This window comes from Schistocerca nitens, chromosome 2, assembly GCF_023898315.1.
Source record: "Schistocerca nitens isolate TAMUIC-IGC-003100 chromosome 2, iqSchNite1.1, whole genome shotgun sequence".
Classification (NCBI taxonomy): domain Eukaryota; kingdom Metazoa; phylum Arthropoda; class Insecta; order Orthoptera; family Acrididae; genus Schistocerca; species Schistocerca nitens.
Genome location: NC_064615.1, coordinates 715222571 through 715246246, shown reverse-complemented (window position 1 = coordinate 715246246; position 23676 = coordinate 715222571). Strand labels below are relative to the sequence as shown.

The 23676-nt window shown below is 45.5% G+C and overlaps 1 protein-coding gene across 2 annotated transcripts in view; it reads right to left on the bottom strand.

Annotated features, from left to right (window-relative positions):
* Positions 1 to 21856, bottom strand: part of LOC126236883 (uncharacterized) — a 177273-nt gene extending 155417 nt beyond the window's left edge. For both annotated transcript variants that reach the window (XM_049946511.1, XM_049946514.1), the window contains exon 1: positions 21832 to 21856. In XM_049946511.1, the coding sequence (XP_049802468.1) occupies positions 21832 to 21841 (10 nt within the window). In that variant the 5' untranslated portion in view covers positions 21842 to 21856. The remainder of the gene's footprint in view (positions 1 to 21831) is intronic.
* Positions 21857 to 23676: the final 1820 nt, after the last annotated feature.

Below are 23676 nucleotides of genomic sequence, written 5' to 3'. Positions count from 1 at the left end.
CGGTTCTCTGTTTAACTGCTCAAGGTAGTTTTCAGATAAAGCTCTTAAAAAAAATTTCACTGGATTCTTTGTCCCTGCCACCCGTTATGAACTTTTGAGTCTCCCAGTCTATATCCGGCAAATTAAAATCTCCACCCAGAACTGTAACATGGTGGGGAAATCAACTCGAAATATTTTCCAAATTATCCTTTAGGTGCTCAGCCACAACAGCTACTGATCCAGGGGGCCTATAAAGACATCCAATTACCATGTCTGAGCATCCTTTAATCGTGACCTTCACCCAAATCATTTCACATTTCGGATCTCCGTCAATTTCCTTCGATACTATTGCACTACTTAGCGCTATAAACACGCCTCCCCCTTCACTGTCCAGCCTGTCTCTGCGGTATACATTCCAATCTGAGTTTAGGATTTCATTACTGTTTACGTCTGGTTTCAGCCAACTTTCTGTCCCTAGTACTATATGGGCGTTGTGACCGTTTATTAATGAGAGCAGTTCTGGGACCTTTCTACAGACGCTCCTGCAGTTTACTATTAGCACATTAATATTGTTATTCCCTGTTGCATTTTCCCTACTCCTACCTTGCCGCGTCTCAGGAGGCGTCTTGTCGGGCCTAGGGAGGGAATTCTCTAACCTAAAAACCCCCCATGTGCACTCCACACGTACTCCGCTACCCTTGTAGCCGCTTCCGGCGTGTAGTGCACGCCTGACCTATTCAGGGGGACCCTACATTTCTCCAACCGATAGCGGAGGTCGAGAAATTTGCACCCCAGATCTCCGCAGAATCGTCTGAGCCTCTGGTTTAAGCCTTCCACTCGGCTCCAAACCAGAGGACCGCGATCGGTTCTGGGAACGATACTACAAATAGTTAGCTCTGATTCCACCCCGCGAGCGAGGCTTTCCGCCTTCACCAATTCCGCCAACCGCCTGTACGAACTGAGGCTGACCTCTGAACCCAGACGGCAGGAGTCATTGGTGCCGACATGAGCAACAGTTTGCAGTCGGGTGCACCCAGTGCTCTCTATCGCCGCCGGTAGGGCCTCCTCCACATCTCGGATGAGACCCCCCGGCAAGCAGACAGAATGAACACACTGGCCTTCTTCCCCGACCTTTTCGCTATTTCCCTAAGAGGCTCCATCACCCGCCTAACGTTGGAGCTCCCAATAACTAATAAACCCCTCCCCCCGTGTGCCTGCTCGGACCTTGCTGAAGGAGCAGCCACATGTCCACTCACAGGCAGAGCGGGCGATGCTACACGGCCAGCCTCCACAATTACCCTCCGCCTCGTGCGCCGCGAACGCCGCTGAACCCGCCACTCCCCATGGGGAGAGGGTGGCCCAACCGCGCCCGGTACCCGCGAAGATGTCTCGACAGCAGGGACAGTGGGTGAAGCATGTAACACCTGGGGTGTACCTTGCGGTGCACCAGACTCCCCACTGCCGCTACACTCCGAGGCAGCAGCCTGGAGACGGCTGACCGCGGCTATCAACACGTTCAACGCGAACAGTGGCCAGCTCCTCCTGCGTCCGTACACAGCAATAGCAGAATATAAAAGGACGAAACTTCGAAACACAGTGACATTTATTGAAACTCCACTGAAAACAATGAAAAATATGTGCCATTACATATCATATACGCCCATACAGTGAACAAACGTTTCCATCACCTCTTTCATCATGTTCTATGGGATATCCTCCACAGCTGTATGTAACCTTTTGTTGAGTTCAGCCACTATATGAGGTACTGTAGCGTATACTTGAATCTTCAAGTATCCCCATAAGAAGAAGATAGATGCAGTAAAGTCTGGCGACCGTGCTGGCCAATGAATGTTTCCAATTCTGGAAACAAATCGATCAGGAAAACTATGCTGCATGACTTACATTGATGAGTGAGTCATATGAGCTGCTGCCCCGTCCTGTTGGAACTGTATGTCGTCGTTCAACTTTGGAAGGAGAATGTCACTTAACATTTGGACATAACAATCTCTAGTAACTGTTACTGTATGGATCTGAAATCCTCAAAAAATATGGACCGATGATGCACCCCACATACACAGTACAAGGGTTTCTCCTGCAGCAAACAAGGAGTGTCTTCGTTTGTTTGTGCCCAGTGCCTGTAATTCCGTTTATTTACATCGTCGCCTGAATTGCAATAACACTTGCAACCCGGCGGCCGAACTTCCCCAGATGGGGCCTCCTGGCCATCAATGCCACATGATCATTTCGTCGCCTAGATTAAAATGGGCCTCATCTGATCAGTATGTTGTTTTGCATCTGTGCGTCGGCTGCTAAAAGTTCCAGGAAGCGCAAGGCAAAGGTTGATTTGACTACTTTAACGTGTTTCTTTAGCTTCTGTATTACCTGCAATTTGTAGCTGAAAGTGCAGGTCATCACGAATGATGCGCCGAGGCGTTCGTCTTCTTAGCTGAGTGGTCAGTGCGTCCTATTGCCATGCAGCGGGTCCCAGTTCGATTCCAGGCCAGGTCGGTGATTTCCTCTGCTTGGGGACCAGTTGTTGTCCAGTCATCATCATCATTTCGTCATTGTCAACATACAAGTTCCCTTATGTGTCGCCAACTGGAAAGACTAGCAAGTACCCCAGGTGGTGTCTCCCGGTCATCAATGCCATATGATCATTTCATTTCAGCGCCAAGGCATGTCTGGCAGCAGAATGGTGACTTCGCGCTTAATCCTCCCCCTCCACTCCCTGTGCCGTCCGCTTTGTTGTTCGTCGCCCTGGGCTTTTCTTCTTTGCACACGTTGCAGTATCCCTGGATAGCTGCTGCACCCACCTTACAATCGTCCGGTGATCCAGGACTTTATCATGCCGTTTCAACACAACATAGCGGTGAAAGAGTCGCTGAACTGCGATGGGAGATGCCACGACTGCGATTACTCGATGCTCTGAACTGCATAAGTATATAATTAAAACAGTGCTCCTTCCTCAATGCAGTGCTTACGTACTTATTTCGCTCAGGCGCAACAGCGACGCCGTAGTACGTGACTCAAATCCTGCTACTCATTTTGCTGATTCCTGTGTGTAGTACAACATATTTATTGATTTGAAGAATATAACATGAAATATGGAACAATAATTACTCTTTGAATAAGCTATTTACTCTTTGACTTTTTAACTTTATTATGTTTGTGAAAATGATTTTATTGGTTGATATGTTTACGTAATACGATTCAACGAAATTAATACAATGCTTATTCCTTTATCAATGTGTCTAATCCGTACATCCTAACAAACGACAATAATATTGTGATTCTTGAGTTTCTCCCGGCGTATTTGATAATCAAAATATCCACGGGTGTACTGCCGGTCAACAGTGTCCAACGGGCACAATATTTCGGCGATCATACATGTCGCCATCATCAGGTGAACTGACGGACTGAGCTCCTGTGAACGTGCCGGCACGGAGATCCGTACACTATGGCTGCTCAGGGGGAACTGGTTTCGGTCGCGGCGGCGGCCGATTTAAATACCCTCCGCCCGCGGCGCGCTCACTCCGCCGTCCGCGCCCCGCGCCACGGTCGCGCGGTGGAACAGATTGCGACGGCGTCTGAGGTGACGTCGGTGTGATGGCTCTGTCCGCCGTGGTCGTCACAACTATACATTTGCTCGATTTACTCTTGATTAACCCAATCGCTGGTTCCCAAGCCTTGCTAAGATTATAGCCACAGTCACGGTTTATGAGGTCGTCATTGGTGCGAATTTCGATGGCCTCTAACAACGCTGTCCCAGTATCTCGACGTCTGTACCAGAATCCTCGTGCGTTCATACTCCATAGCGTGATTTTCCGACAAACAATGTTCAGCGACCGCCGACTTGCTCGGATACATCAGTCGAGTGTGCCTCTGGTGTTCACGGCATCGAACCTCGAGGGTACTCATCGTCTGACAAATATACGACTTGCCACATTGACACGGAATCTGGTACACGACGGCCTTCCTCAAACCGAGGTCATCTTTGGCGCTCCCCACCAGTGCACGAGTTTTATTCGGAGGACAAAACACAGTTCCGACCCGGTGTTTCTTCAAAATGCGGGCGATTTTCCCCGAGAGTGCGCCTGTATATGGGATAAACGCAGTGACTACCTCCTCCCTCGTGAATTCATCCATCTCCACAGGTTGTGATGTAGTGGTTGGGCGGAGAGCACGTTGAATCTGCCACTCTGAGTACCCATTTTTTCGAAATACAGTTCTCAGATGTTCCAATTCCTGGGGTAGACTCTCTGCGTCAGAGATAGTGCGCGCCCTATGTACTAGAGTTTTAAGTACGCCATTCCTCTGTGAAGGGTGGTGGCAGCTGTCTGCGTGCAAATACAGATCAGTGTGCGTTGTCTTCCGATACACCCCATGACCTAGGGTGCCGTCAGGCCTTCTCTTGACCAAGACGTCAAGGAAAGGTAATTTACCCTCCATTTCAGTCTCCATAGTGAATTTGATGTTGGGGTGTATGGAGTTTAGATGTGCAAGGAAGTCAAGGAGTTTGTCCATACCATGTGGCCAGATGACGAACGTGTCGTCCACGTAACGGAAAAAGCAAGTAGGTTTCCATTCGGATGACGACAGGGCTTCCTCCTCGAAGTTCTCCATGTACAAATTCGCTACCACCGGTGAGAGTGGGCTGCCCATGGCGACTCCCTCCGTTTGTTCGTAGTATTCTCCATTGAAAAGAAAATACGTGGAAGTCAAGACGTGCCTAAAAAGTTCAGTGGTCTTCTCGTCAAACTTCTGACTAATCAATTCTAGTGACTCTCGCAGGGGTACCCTCGTGAACAAGGAAACGACGTCAAAACTCACCATGATATCTGACTCACCCAACGTGAAGCTATCAAGTCGTTTAACAAAATCCACGGAATTACGGATGTGATGAGGGCATTTACCAACATAAGGACTTAATATTCCCGTCAGGTATTTGGCCAACAAATATGTAGGTGCCCTGATGTTGCTGACAATGGGGCGTAATGGTACCCCCTCTTTGTGAACCTTCGGGAGTCCATATAGTCTAGGCGGTACAGGACCTTGGGGTAACAATTTCTTAGCGTCACCCTCCGGTAAATCTGCGTCCTTGAGAAGCGACCTCGTCTTGTTGTCCACCTTCTTTGTAGGGTCAACGCTGATCTTCCCGCAGGAATCGTCATTTAGCAGGCTGTGCATCTTATCAGTGTAGTCCTTATGGGAGACAACAACTGTAGCATTGCCTTTGTCAGCCGGTAAGACAACAATTTCAGAGCGCTCCCTCAGATCGCGAATGGCCGCCCTCTCTTTACTAGAGATATTTGACTTCATCGGCTTGGATTTCGTCAACGCACGACAAGTTTCACGACGTATTTCCTCAGCTGATTCTGGCGGAAGTCGAGCTGCAACCTGTTCAACAGCACTAACAATTTCTGCGACCGGAGTGAACTTGGGGGTGGGAGCGAAGTTGAGACCTTTCTGCAAAACCGAGACCGCATCATCACTCAACACCATGCCACTCAAATTGATGACAGTCTTGCCCGGAACCTGCACAGATGGTTTGTCAAGGAGACGTGAGAACTTAGCTGTTTGACGTCCCGTTGCCTTCTTATGGGCAGAATCAGCTGCAACCTAGGTGCACCATCAATCCATTCCCAGGAAAAAGATGTAGTTTGAGTAATTCGTGTGAGATGAGCTCGAGGCTCCGGCGGGTGAATTGCACTCTCTCACGTACCAGTGCGAGGCTGGCTCGTTTCTTGATTCTCTTAGCTGCTGCAGAATCGATGTGATGCATAACCTTAGCAAAATTTGGAACAACATTCTCGGAACGACATCTCTTTAGAAAGGCAAGAGTACTTAGCAAACGACATCTACGGTGGCGCAACTTTTCAAATTTCTTCATGCTGCGCCACCGTAGATGTCGTTTGCTAAGTACTCTTGCCTTTCTAAAGAGATGTCGTTCCGAGAATGTTGTTCCAAATTTTGCTAAGGTTATGCATCACATCGATTCTGCAGCAGCTAAGAGAATCAAGAAACGAGCCAGCCTCGCACTGGTACGTGAGAGAGTGCAATTCACCCGCCGGAGCCTCGAGCTTATCTCACACGAATTACTCAAACTACGTCTTTTTCCTGGGAATGGATTGATGGTGCACCTAGGTTGCAGCTGATTCTGCCCATAAGAAGGCAACGGGACGTCAAACAGCTAAGTTCTCACGTCTCCTTGACAAACCATCTGTGCAGGTTCCGGGCAAGACTGTCATTAATTTGAGTGGCATGGTGTTGAGTGATGATGCGGTCTCGGTTTTGCAGAAAGGTCTCAACTTCGCTCCCACCCCCAAGTTCACTCCGGTCGCAGAAATTGTTAGTGCTGTTGAACAGGTTGCAGCTCGACTTCCGCCAGAATCAGCTGAGGAAATACGTCGTGAAACTTGTCGTGCGTTGACGAAATCCAAGCCGATGAAGTCAAATATCTCTAGTAAAGAGAGGGCGGCCATTCGCGATCTGAGGGAGCGCTCTGAAATTGTTGTCTTACCGGCTGACAAAGGCAATGCTACAGTTGTTGTCTCCCATAAGGACTACACTGATAAGATGCACAGCCTGCTAAATGACGATTCCTGCGGGAAGATCAGCGTTGACCCTACAAAGAAGGTGGACAACAAGACGAGGTCGCTTCTCAAGGACGCAGATTTACCGGAGGGTGACGCTAAGAAATTGTTACCCCAAGGTCCTGTACCGCCTAGACTATATGGACTCCCGAAGGTTCACAAAGAGGGGGTACCATTACGCCCCATTGTCAGCAACATCAGGGCACCTACATATTTGTTGGCCAAATACCTGACGGGAATATTAAGTCCTTATGTGGGTAAATGCCCTCATCACATCCGTAATTCCGTGGATTTTGTTAAACGACTTGATAGCTTCACGTTGGGTGAGTCAGATATCATGGTGAGTTTTGACGTCGTTTCCTTGTTCACGAGGGTACCCCTGCGAGAGTCACTAGAACTGATTAGTCAGAAGTTTGACGAGAAGACCACTGAACTTTTTAGGCACGTCTTGACTTCCACGTATTTTCTTTTCAATGGAGAATACTACGAACAAACGGAGGGAGTCGCCATGGGCAGCCCACTCTCACCGGTGGTAGCGAATTTGTACATGGAGAACTTCGAGGAGGAAGCCCTGTCGTCATCCGAATGGAAACCTACTTGCTTTTTCCGTTACGTGGACGACACGTTCGTCATCTGGCCACATGGTATGGACAAACTCCTTGACTTCCTTGCACATCTAAACTCCATACACCCCAACATCAAATTCACTATGGAGACTGAAATGGAGGGTAAATTACCTTTCCTTGACGTCTTGGTCAAGAGAAGGCCTGACGGCACCCTAGGTCATGGGGTGTATCGGAAGACAACGCACACTGATCTGTATTTGCACGCAGACAGCTGCCACCACCCTTCACAGAGGAATGGCGTACTTAAAACTCTAGTACATAGGGCGCGCACTATCTCTGACGCAGAGAGTCTACCCCAGGAATTGGAACATCTGAGAACTGTATTTCGAAAAAATGGGTACTCAGAGTGGCAGATTCAACGTTCGCTGTTTGTCGGAAAATCACGCTATGGAGTATGAACGCACGAGGATTCTGGTACAGATGTCGAGATACTGGGACAGCGTTGTTAGAGAGGCCATCGAAATTCGCACCAATGACGACCTCATAAACCGTGACTGTGGCTATAATCTTAGCAAGGCTTGGGAACCAGCGATTGGGTTAATCAAGAGTAAATCGAGCAAATGTATAGTTGTGACGACCACGGCGGACAGAGCCATCACACCGACGTCACCTCAGACGCCGTCGCAATCTGTTCCACCGCGCGACCGTGGCGCGGGGCGCGGACGGCGGAGTGAGCGCGCCGCGGGCGGAGGGTATTTAAATCGGCCGCCGCCGCGACCGAACCCAGTTCCCCCTGAGCAGCCATAGTGTACGGATCTCCGAGCCGGCACGTTCACAGGAGCTCAGTCCGTCACTTCACCTGATGATGGCGACATGTATGATCGCCGAAATATTGTGCCCGTTGGACACTGTAGACCGGCAGTACACCCGTGGATATTTTGGACAATAATATTAATTGCGAAAGTAGCTGACTGCTACGTATTCACGACTCTACCGCTAAACCGATTCCGATGATATTTACTATGGAGGTAGTGGGTCTAGAGGAATGTTTGCATAGACTCTAGATAACATAGACTGCGCATGACGTCATTTTACTGAAGTCACGTAAATCACGTGACTCGGTGCACGAAGCCGAGCATGTCATTACGCATTTATAGTGTACAATTTACGATTTTTTTTTTTTTTTGTCAGATGCAAATGAAATGTTGTGCTGCTGCACTTTTTACTAGATGCGGATGTAAAGACCTTCACTTATGCTCAGATATGTCTTTTTTTGTGTTCTACAGATTAGGTGAAGTGACGAAAATCTCAGTTATGTAAGTGAATTACTTTAAAATACTTGCAGAGGTATTTCCGTAAGTTAGTATGAATATTGGTCCTTGGATGTAAAACTTGGTGAATGATTAAGCTTTTGAGACGACTTATCGTTAATATGTAGCTATTTACACCAGTATAATCAACATTTTGTAATATAATACGCTCCCTTGATATCGTTTCGGCATCTGTACTTGATTAAGCAAAAGCGAGAAAACGTATGTGCCTATTTCGTGCAAATACCTGACATTATGCACATAAACGAATTTCCTTTCTTACAAAAGCTTATTACAGCATTTCGCACGTATCCTTGTGCGTTCGAAATTGGTATTTTTTTCTTTCACTCCTGTGGAAGCGGCGAACTACAAGAATGCAGTACAAAAAAAGAAAAGTATTCACTAAAGAACAGTCATTCTGTCGCTTGTTAAGAGAACTGTCAATACTTTTCAACTTGACTACACGTAAAAACGATAACCACTGCTTTATTACAGGAATTTCGGAGAAATTAGGTTAACTGCATTACTACATGTGTAAGAGTTATACTAAAGTTCGTTGAATTGACAAAATCAATGCTTGATTTGAGCTATAAATGAGAGAATCTTTAACTATCAGCTCCACTTCACACAGCGCGTAATGACAGGAATTCGGCTTTCTGCCCCGAGTAACGTGACTTACAAGGGAACCTCCCCATCGCACCCCTCTCAGATTTAGTTATAAGTTGGCACAGTGGATAGGCCTTGAAAAACTGAACACAGATCAATCGAGAAAACAGGAAGAAGTTGTGTGGAACTATGAAAAAAATAAGCAAAATGTACAAACTGAGTACTTCATGCGGAAGATAGGCAACATCAAGGAGAGTCTGCTCCCAGGAGCGCCGTGGTCCCGTGGTTAGCGTGAGCAGCTGCGGAGCTAGAGGTCCTTGGTTCAACTCTTCCCTCGAGTGAATAGTTTAACTTTTTTATTTTCCGAAAATTTATTATCTGTCGGTCCAAAGTAGCGAACAGTCAACTGCCAGCCAGGGAGCCTCGTTAGCAGGAATACTCTCTCTTCCGTCCGCTGTAGTCGACTGACGTCGTGTGTTTCGATGTTTGTTTAGGTGTAGCGTCCCCATACTACGGCGCAGTTACCTCGCATCGGACGGACGGACGAACAGATAATAATTGTCTAAAAATAAAAAATTAAAGTTTTTACTGGAGGGAAGACAAGAACCAAGGACCTCTCTCTCCACAGCTACTCACGCTAACCACGGGACCACGGCGCTTCTGGGAGCACACTGTCCATGATGTTGCCTATCTTCCGCATGGACTACTGAGTTTGTATATTTTACTTATTTTTTTCATAGTTCCACACAACTTCTTCCTATTTTCTCGATTGATTTGTGTTCAGTTTTTCAAGGCCTATCCACTGTGCCAACTTATAACTAAATCTGAGGGGGGTGCGATGGGAAGGTTCCCTTGTTAGATGTTGGTTTCAAGGGTTAACACCGCAGAATTAGGGACATGCGCAGTCTATGTTATATATGGTCTATGAATGTTTGATACCAGCCGTAGGCTTTTAACTGTGACGTAATGGATGCTACGACGTCACGTTTTGTTGCGTATTTTGACATGAAATTCTGTGTAGCCCTACATTTTATCCATTGTAATTTCGTTGGTTTATATAGAAATTTGTTAATCTTTGCACGGGTAAGTGCGAGGCCAAGTTCTGCTCCTATTTTGATGTGGAAATGAGGAACAACATATTCCTCACGTACGTTTCACCATTGTGATATTAGCTGATGAATTGAGGGAACCAATTAATGTCATCAGTTTTGTTAGACAGTATAATTTAATGCTTGCTACTGGTAAGTGTAGTATTTGTGGCAACGAGATAACATTGTGCAAGGTTTCGAAGAAACGCACAACCAATCTGTGTATGTGGTGCTGTGCAAGAGATCGTGTGCGGCGGTCTATTCGTAGAGTGATGTAGTTTGAGAAATCAAGGCTGACTATGGAAAGTTTTTTTTGCTTTCTTTTTGTTTGTTTGTTCGAGATCTATTTAGCTTGTTGCTCATGAGACAGAGACAGACCTTAAAACTGTTATAGACTGGTATTAGTTTTACCGGCGAGTCTGTTCGGATTTTGTTATGAGAAGGGGCAAAATTGGAGGACCGGAGGTTATTATAGAAATTGAAGAAGCACAATTTGAAAAAAATGGCAAGAGAAGGCATGGTGTTGTTGGACCATGTGTGTGGGGGATGGGGGGGGGAGGGGGGGGGGGAGTTGTTCCAGGGACTCACTCTTCTTCAGACATGATTTTTAAGCTAATTAAAGATATGACAGCTTCTATGATGTTTCAGATAGTAAAAAGTTATATAGCAGATGGGTCAATCATAATGTCAGATGTGTGGGCTAGTTATAAGGGATTAGACGAAATTGGGTACATGCTTTTATTTGGCTGTGAATCATTCCGTTGAATTTACGAACGGAAAAAAAAGATAGGCGCATGCACAAATACAGTTAAAGGGTTTTGGGGGTGGGGGACAATAAAAAGTATTATTAGGCGAGGGAAAAGAAAAACGAATCTGACAGCGGAAAAGATTTCTGTGGTGACAGACGATCCGTATCGTAACCTGAAGTCTAGGTTAGGTTGGAATGCAACAGTTTGGTTGTGAGTTGCCAACGAATCTGAAAGCGGAAAAGCTACAGAGCTATTTAGATGAATGTATCTGGGGGAAGAATGTTCTACAAATCGGTGCTCGTTTGAGGCTAAGTTTCTGTTTTAGAATGGAGGTGCATTTTTCGTTTTTTTGTTTTTTTGTTGTAATTTTTGCAATTAGGCTCTGCTTCTATTTCGTTAATTTTATTACATGTTTGCTTTTGAAGTATTGGGATTTTTTTAAAAAATAGTTCATAGATAGCAACGATTTGTTGGACGTCAACCTATTGGAAATACTAGCTGCTATTGGTAAGAACTGGTGCGCATTCTATTACTGTATTTTTTTTTTCTGTAGTAGTTTTGTTTAACAGTGACTTGCTGTGTGGTAGTTCTTGCACCGTGTGCTGATGTTGGCAATTGTTTGTCGTTGGTGTTAGCGAATTTGTTGACAGCAATTGGGCAAATGTCGAGGAGGCGATGGAATGAAAAGAGAGATGTATTTTTGGAAAATATTGATGAAGTTCCGAATTTCTGAGAGAGCGGTTACCTTGTGAGTCAGTGCAACAGCTTAATGTCACGATAATAGACTGGTGTTCTGTTTTGGAGCAACGTGCCGCAAGGGCGCAGCAGCGACCGGACCCTCGCTGCAGGTAAGAATTTTTCCTGCCCAGCCGTCCACACAAGGCACGGCCAGAACTGGCCGGGAGAGGGGAGACGGGCCGTGACCGCCAAGCAGCGCGCACGCATCTGTAACTGTGTCTCGCAAAGTAGTGTCTAAATCCAGTCTACTTTTACCAAATATGTACTTTCATTTTCAACCGCCATTCCTTTGCAACGAGTGTATGCATTCGTTTGGACTGTGGGAGGAATGAGGCAGCGCAGAATTACCGCGCATTTTGTGGCTGCCTGCAATTGGTTTAGCCGGATATCTTGGGTTAGGATAGAATGTTGCGATTTGGATGTGAGTTGATAAAGCTAACGAATCTTACAGAGGAAAAGGTGTCTGTGGTGACACTCTGATCTGTAACTTAACCTGAGGTCTAGGTTACGTTGTAATGTAGCAGTTAGTTTGAGAGTTATCGAAGCCAACGAATCTGACAGCGGAAAAGATTTCTGTGGTGACAGACTGATTTTTAGCGTAATCTGAGGTCTAGGTTAGGTTGGAATGCAACAGTTTCGTTGTGAGCTGGCGAAGCCAACGAACCTGACAGCGGAAAAGAGTTGCCAACGAATCTGACAACAGAAAAGCTCTCTGTGATCACAGACTGATCTGTAACGTAGCCTGAGATCTAGGTTAGGTTATAATTCAACAATTTTCTCGTCGAAACTAAGAAACCTACATGTGTTAAGAGACTCACTTATAGCGTGGGAAGAGATCTGTGTTAGGCGTGATGTACAAATTTTGTTCAGGTGTCGAAGGACAGGAATACCAACACGGGTATACGGTGCCTGGTTTATCTGTATTGTACGTAGTGATATATGATGCTCTTCGCAACATCCTACTTGCATTTACGACTTTGCCGAATATTTGGACTATGTGGTTCAGTTACGAGTTATTATTAGAAAACTACAGCTACATCTACGAATGAATATTGTCATTGGCTGACAGCATACTGACGATTTAACGTTAGCAGTATGTTCGATGTGATGCTTGTTAGAATTATCTCTATATATGACTCGATTGACGAGGAATTATTTATTACAGATATTTCACCGTTTTGGAGTATAATATCAATTACGGTTACTCGGGAAGCAAATATTATTTCCGAGATTCATGGGGAGCCATTATCAACAGTAGCAGACTTTGCAAATGTTGCTGAGCCTTTAAGCGTATTTCTGTTTTACTCTTTTGTGTCATAGTTTTGAGTATTTCTCTTCGCAGCATGTTTTTTCCAGCCACATGGGGTGTATTTTAAGAAAATTTATGTGTATTTCTTATTTTGGTAGTTTCTGGGGTTTCCGACATATACCGGTAGTTCTCGGTTATGACTCGATATAATGTTCAACAGTTCATCTACAGTATTTGGGATCCATTTTTACCCAAATTATTTATTTCCACTTCATATTTTACGTTCTGGCGTCCATTATAGCTGTCGTGTGTGCTTTTACGATAGGGCCTTCTCGATTACTTTTTCGTTATGAAAAATGGCTGCCGGCCGTGGTGGCCGAGCGGTTCTAGACGCTTCAGTCTGGAACTGCGCGACCGCTACGGTCGCAGGTTCGAATCCTGCCTCGGGCATGGATGTTTGTGATGTCCTTAGGTTAGTTAGGTTTAAGTAGTTCTAAGTTCTAGGGGACTGATGACCTCAGATGTTAAGTCCCATAGTGCTCAGAGCCATTTGAACCATTTGAAAAATGGCCCTGAGCACTATGGGACTTAACTTCTGAGGTCATCAGTCCCCTAGAACTTAGAACTACTTAAACCTATCTAACCTAAGGACATCACAAACACCCATACCCGAGGCTGGATTCGAACCTGCGACCGTAGCAACAGCGCGGTTCCGGACTGTAGCGCCTAGAACCCTTTCGGCCACTCAATCCGGCTTTTTCGTTCTGCAATCTATTTCTTTCATTACAATATTCGTAACCCGATGTGCTTGTTTCGCGAGTTGCCTTTTATTTTCTTTACTCACTGTTTCTGTCTATTACGATGAAGAAATCAACATTGATATGACGTCAATTGGGCGTGATAATTACTACGTTTGTCACTTGCTATTTACGTCACTCGCCAAAACTAACGGCTCGTATCGAAGAATCCTGTTTATCCGGAGAGATATCTTGAACCCTGAAGAAAAGCAAGGCTACTTTAGAAAGCTCTATCCTTTTCAGTACTTGTCTGGACTCTGCTACTCACTCCAACTGCCATCTAGTGGCAGCTTCAAATTGGGCAGGTCAGATTGTCCAGTATAGTCTGCTCCCTGTCGGAAGAATTTGCAACCTACGTGCGGAAGTGGACCTCCCCGGTCCTTTGTGCACGCAGGTAGGATTAGCCGTTGTAACGGCTGAGCAGGTTGCTGCGAGACCCCGTAGCTGACGGGCGTGTATGTCTTCCAGCTAAGCCAGGAGCCGCAGTTGGCGCGCTGCCTGTGCAAGTTGTAACGTTTAATGTAATAAACAATTATACCAGACAACTTGTTCCGTCTAGTTATTGTGAGTGGAAACAAGGGGAGGACAGTAAGTTCTCTCGCACTATACATTCACACTCCAATGTGCCACCACGGGAAGAAGGGCCCGCGAGCACATTTTTTGGTCCTCCGGGCCGGATACAGTGACCACGCGGAATTTACGTTCGCGCGGACTTATTTTCCGGTATTTGTGAACTTCTAAAAAACCACGTGTGAGCTGCGCACGTAATCGGTTTCGTTGTTGACTGCTATCGAGTGTCCCAAGGCCTGTTCGGCACTTCGACAACAACAGCCTTAACAACGGCGATCGGGGACATATTTGTGAACATTTAATGTGTCTCTAATTTAAACCCACGAGGCACAGAAACGCGTCGGTGCAGCATCGTCGGTGACGTCACCTCCTGCTCCCGCCGAAATTTCGCGCCGTCGGAGACTGCAACGCCTGTCACGCCAGCTGCCAGTGTCCGTGACGCCGCTGCTGTTCCAGTCCGTACTGCCGCTGCAGCCTGGTAAGTGCAGCTGTTGGCTCCCTGCTATCATCTTCCTGGTCCTAAAATGGAGCCCTCAGAGAAAACAAAAATAGTCAAGCAGAGAGGTGTAGCAAAGGCCGCTCTCGCGCGCTTAGCGAGCTTTGTGCAGTCTGCAGACAGTGCCAGCATCGAAATGTTGGAATCAAAATTAAATCGATTGACTCGGATTCGGACTGATTTTGAGTCGTCTCAAACAGGGCTGGAAATTGAAGACGAATCAGCAGATCACAGTAAGGACAGGGCAGAATTCGAGGATTCGTGGGACTTTGTTGAATCCACTCTCAAGGGTTCAATGAAGAGGTACACCCAGCTTCCGCAGCCTTTGGGCTCGAATCCATCAGGCAGTGTCAGTTCTTTGAAACTACCCGCTATTAACTTGCCAAATTTTGAAGGTGACTACCTTAAGTGGTCATCATACAGGGATACGTTTTTGAGCCTCATTATGAATAACAATTCAACTGATGACGTTCAAAAACTTCACTACCTTAATTCGTCCTTGCGAGGTGAAGCTAAAGACCTTTTGAAACATACACCTTTCACAGCAGGAAATCTAGCGATACCCTGGGGACTTATTACGCAGAGGTATAATAACCCAAAAATAATTGCAGCCAGACATGCTAAGGCTTTGTTGGCCTTGCCTACAGTCGGCCACGGCGCAGCGAGCGATTATAGGCAACTAATTAATCACGTATGCAGCCATTTGAAGGCCTTAGAAGCTCTCAAACCTGATGTTCCACTTCATGAAGTTATTCTTTCGGAAGAGATTCTGTCAAGTATGCGACCCACAGATCGTCATGAGTGGGAGGTAAAGATGCCTGGGTCGACATTCACCACATTAAATCAACTAATAGATTTTTTGGAAACAAAATATCAGGCCCTTGAGTTGATCAGGTTCAGGGATACACCTCAAGGGATTTGCAAGGAAATGTTAATAATTTAAATCAAACAAGACATGTGAGGAGGGCTCATCTCGCTAATGCTGATGCTGAGGAATCATGTAATTTTTGTAGTGAACCTCATACTATCACTAAATGCAAAGGGTTTCAAGCACTAAATGTCGATGAGCGGCGGGCATATGTCACAAAAAATAAGCTTTGTTTTTTGTGCATCCGCTCTGGTCATTTCTCGACTAAATGCAGGATTTCTCCTTGTAAGACCTGTAAAGGAAGGCACAACATACTGCTCCACAAGCCTGCTGAACCAAGGAATGGGCAGAATAGTGAACCAGGAGGCCATTCCCTGGCCCATCAAACTACGAACGGGAAGGCAAACATCCATTGTAATGTTTTGTTAGCAACAGCTGTTGTCAACATTAAGGACAACATGGGTAGACAGCAGGTTTGCAGAGTTCTGCTAGATAGTGCGAGTCAGCTATCCATTATATCTAAGGGCATGGCAGAGAAATTAAAACTGAAACGAAGTAAACATTCGTTTCCTGTGAAGGGTATAAACAATGCCTTTGCTGCCTCAGTGTCTTACACTTGTGATGTTGAACTGTCGTCTAGGGTCAACGACTTTCGTGTCAGAACCACTTGTGGTTCAAATGGCTCTGAGCACTATGGGACTTAACTTCTAAGGTCATTAGTCCCCTAGAACTTAGAACTACTTAAACCTAACTAACCTAAGGACATCACATACATCCATGCCCGAGGCAGGATTCGAACCTGCGACCGTAACAGTCGCGCGGTTCCAGACTGTAGCGCCTTTAACCGCTTGGCCACTCCGGCCGGCGAACCACTTGTGCTGTCGTAGATCATGTCACCAGTGACCTACCAGCGAGCAAGATAGACACAAGGTCCTGGAGTGTCCCATGTAATCTTCCGCTCGCTGATCCAGAATTCAACAAGCCTGCCACAGTAGATTTAATTCTTGGTGCTGAGGTTTTATTTGACGTTGTTTGTAAGGAAAGGCTGGTGAAACCAAGTCATCCTTCACTGGTCGAATCAAGATTTGGCTGGATTTTGTCTGGTAGGATGCCTTCAGCAGCATGCAACACGCCTCGTTCTACAGAGACCTCGTGCCTTGTTAGAGGTGACAGTTTAGATGCCAAACTGCAAAGGTTTTGGGAGATAGAGGAACTGTCTACGAAAACGATGAGTAGGCAGGATAAAATATGTGAGGCTCACTTTCAGCGCCACACCGCACGAGATGAAGAAGGGAGATTTGTGGTTCGACTACCAGTGAAACCTGACTGTAAATCATTAGGCGAATCACGACAACAAGCATCTCGGAGACTGGCGCATCTTGAGAGGAGGTTTAAAAGGCAACCGAATCTGCAGAAGGAATATGCTGCATTCATGCATGAATATGTCGAATTGAGGCACATGGAGATCCCTAATCCTGGTCCAAGGTGTTACCTTCCACATCATGCTGTCTTCAAAGAATGCAGCTCCACTACTAAGTTTAGGGTAGTATTTGATGGCTCTGCTGCCACTTCTAATGGAGTATCTCTTAATGATATCTTGATGGTTGGTCCCACTGTCCACCCAGATTTATTTTCCATTATTATAAAATTTCGCTCTTTTAATGTGGCTCTGTCAGCTGACATAGCAAAAATGTATCGCCAGGTGTCTCTCCATCCTGATGATAGGAACTTCCAGAGAATTCTGTGGCGGGAATCACCGTTTGAACCTATGCAAGAATATAGACTGTGTACACTCACTTATGGAACCGCTCCTGCTGCCTTTCTTGCTACCAGATGTCTTCAACAGTTGGCTTTGGAAAATCAAAACAGGTTTCCAATGGCATCACAAGCCTTGATGTCTAGCTTTTATGTGGATGACTTCTTAGGTGGCTCAGCCACGGAAGCTGAAGCTCAGGAACTTCAAATCCAGCTGACTCAACTACTTGCTTCAGGGGGGTTTCCACTGAGAAAATGGTGTTCCAATAGTCACAAGGTCATGGAAAAAATTCCTGTGCAGGACAGAGAAACGTCTTTACCTTGTCATCTTGCTGGTGAACAAGCCATAAAAACGTTAGGGATATTATGGCACCCTGGATCTGACACTTTCCAGTGCCATGTACAGCTGAAGAGTCTTCGGCTCTCAAAGGTTACCAAACACAGTGTCCTGTCTACAATAGCATCAATCTATGACCCACTGGGGCTTTTAGGTCCAGCAGTCATAAGATGTAAATTGTTCTTGCAACGCTTGTGGCAACTAAGCCTTGATTGGGATGAAATTCTTGCATCCAACCTCACTGATGAATGGAATGCTCTTTATGTGCAACTGCCTTCCCTAAATGGTATTTTCATTAACAGGAAGATCATTCCTTGCCCCCCAGCATGTTAAATTAGAAATTCATGGGTTTGGTGACACTTCACAGTTGGCATATGGGGCGTTTGTATACGTCAGATGTGTTCTTCCCAATAACAGCGTGTTGGTCTCATTGGCTGCAGCCAAGTCTCTGGTTGCCCCTGTAAAACAACAGTCTCTTCCACGACTGGAATTATGTGGTGCGCTACTTCTTGCCCGACTCATTCACAAGGTGTCCAATGCCTTAGGCATCATAGAAAGTGGCGACATTCATTTGTGGACAGACTCCACAATAGTTCTCTGTTTGCTGCAGCGTAGTCCTTGTCACTGGAAAACCTTTGTTGCTAACAGAGTCTCTGAAATCCAGGAACTGAGTTCAGTTGCCAACTGGAGACATGTCAAATCAGAGGATAATACTGCTGACCACTTATCACGTGGTATTAATCCAGCTGCCTTGAGTTCACTTGTTCAGTGGTGGTCTGGCCCATCATGGCTATCCACTTGTGACCTCGACTGCAACACTTGCACTCCACTTAGGGTAGAAGATGTGCCTGAGAGAAGGTGTACACAAGTATCCTTGGTGTCTGTCATTAATCTTGGTGATGAACTGCTGTGTAAATATTCATCATTCAAAAAAACTTACAGAGTTTTGGCCTATGCACTGAGGTTTGCTAATAACACTAGGCTTCAGAAATCAGACAGGATAACTGGGCCACTCACTCCACAGGAATGCCACAACGCTATCAAAAGGACATTTGGCGCAGCTCAACACAGTGAATATGGTAATGAGATCGCTTTGTTGAAGGCCAGCTCCCCTATTCCACATTATAGCAAATTAAGGGATTTGCACCCGTTTGTTGATGCCGAAGGTATTTTACGAGTGGGAGGGAGATTAATGAATGCTGATGTACCATATGATGAGTGCCATCCTATTATCGTACCGCCTAAGCATCATTTGACAAAAATTCTCGTTATAGATGAACATGAAAATCTGTTGCACGCTGGGTCACAACTTTTGTTGGCTATGTTGCGTAGGAGGTTCTGGATCCCCAATGGGCGTAACACAGTCAAGGGAGTTATCAGAAAATGTATAAAATGCTTTAGGCTTAAGTCCAAGACAGCAGTTCAACTCATGGGTCAGCTACCTGCAGCTAGAGTAAACCAGTCTCATCCATTCCAGCACTGCGGAGTAGATTATGCAGGCCCTATTGCTGTAAAGCATGGTGGAAGGCGGAGTAAAGTTACCACCAAGGCTTATATTGCTTTATTCATTTGCATGGCAACCAAGGCCATCCACTTAGAATTAGTTAGTGACTTGGTAACAAGTTCATTTTTGGCCGCCCTCAGGAGATTCATTGCAAGATGGGGGAAACCTTCTCACATGTACAGTGACAATGGTACCACATTTGTAGGTGCAGACAATGAGCTTAAACGTTTTCTCTCCAACGATGTTACTGTTGAAGGTGTGGTGAATTTTTCGACGTCAGAGGGAATCAGTTGGAGGTTCACTCCACCTTGTGCCCCTCACTCTGGTGGTCTCTGGGAGGCAGGAATCAAATGCATGAAGTCGAATCTCAAACGTGTCATCGGCGATGCAGTGCTCACATTTGAAGAACTGACCACTGTGTTAATGCAGATAGAAGCATGCTTGAATTCAAGGCTGTTGTGTCTTCTCTCTGATGACCTAGATTCTCCTGCTGCTCTCACTCCTGGTCATTTCCTAATCGGACAGCCCCTTTGTGCTCATCCTGAACCCTCTGTCCTTGAGGTTCCCACCAACAGGTTGCACAGATGGCAACTTGTGCAGCAGTTGCATCAGTCCTTTTGGAAGAGGTGGTCCACAGAATACACACATGATCTGCAGCAACGCAAAAAATGGACATCGGAAGGAGCATGGCAACCCCAGATCGGCGATCATGTGCTGCTCAAGGAGGATAATTTGCCTCCCTTGGTGTGGAGGTTGGGTGTCATTGACCAGCTGTTTTCCGGTCCTGATAAGTGTGTGCGTGTGGTAATGGTAAAAACTGCTAATGGGCAGATTAAGAGGCCTATAGCAAAATTGTGTCCCCTACCTAAGCAGTGAATCACTTAAGTGTTCCCTCAGATCTGTGTAGTGGTATGTGATACAGAGCCACTGCCAAATTGCTATTTACTGGAATAACCTCATAATTCATAAAATCGGCTTGGGAAGCTGTGGATGTTTCTTGTGGACTAACTGCTGTTAGTATTGATTTCATGTATTTATGCAGTATAATATTAACGCTTTATTGCTTTGTGTCCTACATGTTAGTACCCATCGTATTCCACATGCAGTGTGACAGTAGTGTTTTGGTGATGTGGCCATCCCAAATGTTAGTGTATTCACGTTTTATGTGCATTGATATTGTGTCTAGTTATATTTTTATTGTTTACCTGTTTTGGTTTTGTTCTTTGTTAAAAGTTTGGTATTTGTGAAATGAGAAAACTCATTTTAGAGTGGGAGTATGTCTGGACTCTGCTACTCACTCCAACTGCGATCTAGTGGCAGCTTCAAATTGGGCAGGTCAGATTGTCCAGTATAGTCTGCTCCCTGTCGGAAGAATTTGCAACCTACGTGCAGAAGTGGACCTCCCCGGTCCTTTCTGCACGTAGGTAGGATTAGCCGTTGTAACGGCCGAGCAGGTAGCTGCGAGACCCCGTAGCGGACGGGCGTGTATGTCTTCCAGCTAAGCCAGGAGCCGCAGTTGGCGCGCTGCCTGTGCAAGTTGTAACGTTTAATGTAATAAACAATTATACCAGACAACTTGTTCCGTCTAGTTATTGTGAGTGGAAACAAGGGGAGGACAGTAAGTTCTCTTGCACTATACATTCACACTCCAATGTGCCACCACGGGAAGAAGAGCCCGCGAGCACAGTACTATTAACATTTTTTAATATCGTACACGCGAGTGACATGCAGTCGACGCTGGCGCGATGGTCGGCTACTCTTAGTGTCTATAGATTATACACAGTGAAAATCCAATGTTATGGTGCGCGTGGTTTATGATACTGAGTTCCTACACTTCCTGGCATAGCTGGAGAGTTTTGGTGGAGATGCAACAATAAAATCGGGCAGTAAGCCTGAGAACTGTATTTAAAACTATTACTATAAGGCTCGCAAACGTAAGTCTGATTCAACACTTACTTTCTAAGAGAGCTCAAAGCTGCGAAAGTTACTTGGGAATTCAACAAACCTCATAGCAATCTCATGTCCACCGGAACTTGGATACAGAACGGTTCGAGGGCCTTAAGAGACATTAGAACAGTCAGAAGACCGTGGCATTTTAGACGCTTAGCTTCATGCGTCTCTTATAGCTTCCAAGTCGCTTGAAGACTCGCAACGAGGGCATCATTTGAAGGTTGTAGGGCAAACAGAGAGTCGTACCTTTGCATGTGGAACGTGGGAGTCTTTCGGTGAGACTGCATTTGATTATGGTCGATTAACTGAATATGTTAATCATAAATTAGTCATCATAGGGGGTGGATCAAAAACGTATGCACCATAACGCATTAAAATGGAATGGAGAGAAACGGTTGGTATGTGTTGCTCTGGTGACAAAATGTCACATGCAATACTAGGTGAGCCAGATAAATTCCCAAAAACCCCACTTCTGCAAGATTGTAATGAATGGAGACATTTTTTAAAAAATAATTATAAAATATATAATGTTGCTTTCAGATTCAAAATACAGCAAAATAATAGAAACACATCCATTATGTACTGACACAAAGACACTACATATATTTTTTGCACATACCTCTCTGCACCACTATATTCACACACATTTCGTAAAATTACTGTTTTATTTACTCACCATCACCCATCGTAACAAAAATACCGATATGCGAAGGAAGCAGCGGGTAACAACTAGTCTCTTTATAAGCTGGCGACCGCGGAGACCTGGCCTGCTCCACAATCGTCAGCTACTAGAAGTGAGTAGTCACTGAACCACTGACAGTATTCAGTTAGACGAACAACTGTAAATGCTACAGAGGTAGCTTAGTACTTGCAGTTATTTTCCCTAGCCAACTTGGATACACGTAAATATTATAAATAAAAGTGCGAGAATCTTACCCACGCAGCTGTGTTACAGTACAAAGGCCTACCTCATAACCACTTCCCACAACTGCAGACACAAGAAGTTCGTCTAAAGAAGCTCTGCTGTTGTCCCACATGAAACTGGCACGCCTCACGCCCGAGACTCAAGTAACAACGAAATAACTGAAAAAGAACGGATAACATTAACGTTTAAAAAAATGTAATACCTGTTTATAAGAGATGCTGGAAGAGGTGGCCAAGTGTATCAAGACTTCGCTGACTTTGTGTGATGACGTTACCAGCAACACGCGGTAATTCTGCAGGTGTGACGTTAATTTCCCTAGTAACGTTCCATTTAAGATCGAGTGCCCCATGAGTAAAAATTACACGATGTTAAGTCTGGCGACCTAGGGGACTCGGGACCTCACCTGACAAGTCTGTCGCCGCGTGGGTTTAGCCGAGCGGTCTAAGGCTCTGCAGTCATGGACTGTGCGGCTGGTCCCGGCGGAGGTTCGAGTCCTCCCTCGGGCATGGGTGTGTGTGTTTGTCCTTAGGATAATTTCGGTTAAGTAGTGTATAAGTTTAGGGACTGATGACCTTAGCAGTTAAGTCCCATAAGATTTCACACACATTTGAACATTTTTTGACAAGTCTGTCTTCAGGGAACACGTTGGTGATGTGGGCCGTACTCTGCTTGGATGTGTGAGAGGTTCTTCATCTTTTTAGAATACGTCGTACAGCTTCTCTGCATATGAAACAATTCTGCATGGGAAGAATCAAAAGTCTCTAGGTATCTGGCATTATTTTAGGGGTAATTGAAAAATTTTGTTGTTGTGGTTTTCAATTCGGAGACTGCTTGTTGTAGCTCTCCGTGCTACTCTATCCCCGTGCAAGCCTGTTAATGAATACTGCAGTCTACGTCCATCTGAATCTACTTACCGTATTCATCTCTTGATCTCCCTCTGCGATTTTTACCATCCACTCTTCCATCCAGTAGTAAATTGGGGATCCATTGATGGCGCAGAAGGTGTTCTACCAACCGATCCCTTCTTCTAGTCAAGTTGTGCCACAAATCTCTCTTCTCCCCTATTCTATTCAGAACCTCCTCATTGTTACATTATCTACCCATCTAATTTTCAGCATTCTTCTGTAGCACCATATTTCAAATGATTCTACTCTCTTCTTGTCTAAACTGTTTATCATCCATGTTTCATTTCCATACGTGGCTACATTCCATACAAATACTTTCAGAAAAGACTTCCTGGCACTTAAATCTAGACTCGACGTTAACAAATTTCTTTTCTTCGGAAGCGCTTTTCTTCCCATTGCCAGTCTACATTTTATATCCTCCCTACTTTGGCTATCATCAATTTTTTGCTGTCCAAATAGCAAAACTCATCTACTACTGTAAGTGTTTTGCTGTGCCACAAATAAGTATAGGCGTGGATTTGGTGACTTATTGTAAATCACACGCAGCTGTGTCTGGTAGGCAGTAGTTAAGGGACCGATTGTCACATCGGATGCCAGGCGCACGCGACATTGATATTTTGCAAACGATTCTGCGAGACAGGTTTATGACACCGCTAGCAGGCTAGAAGGCACGGACAGGGGGGCACTGTAT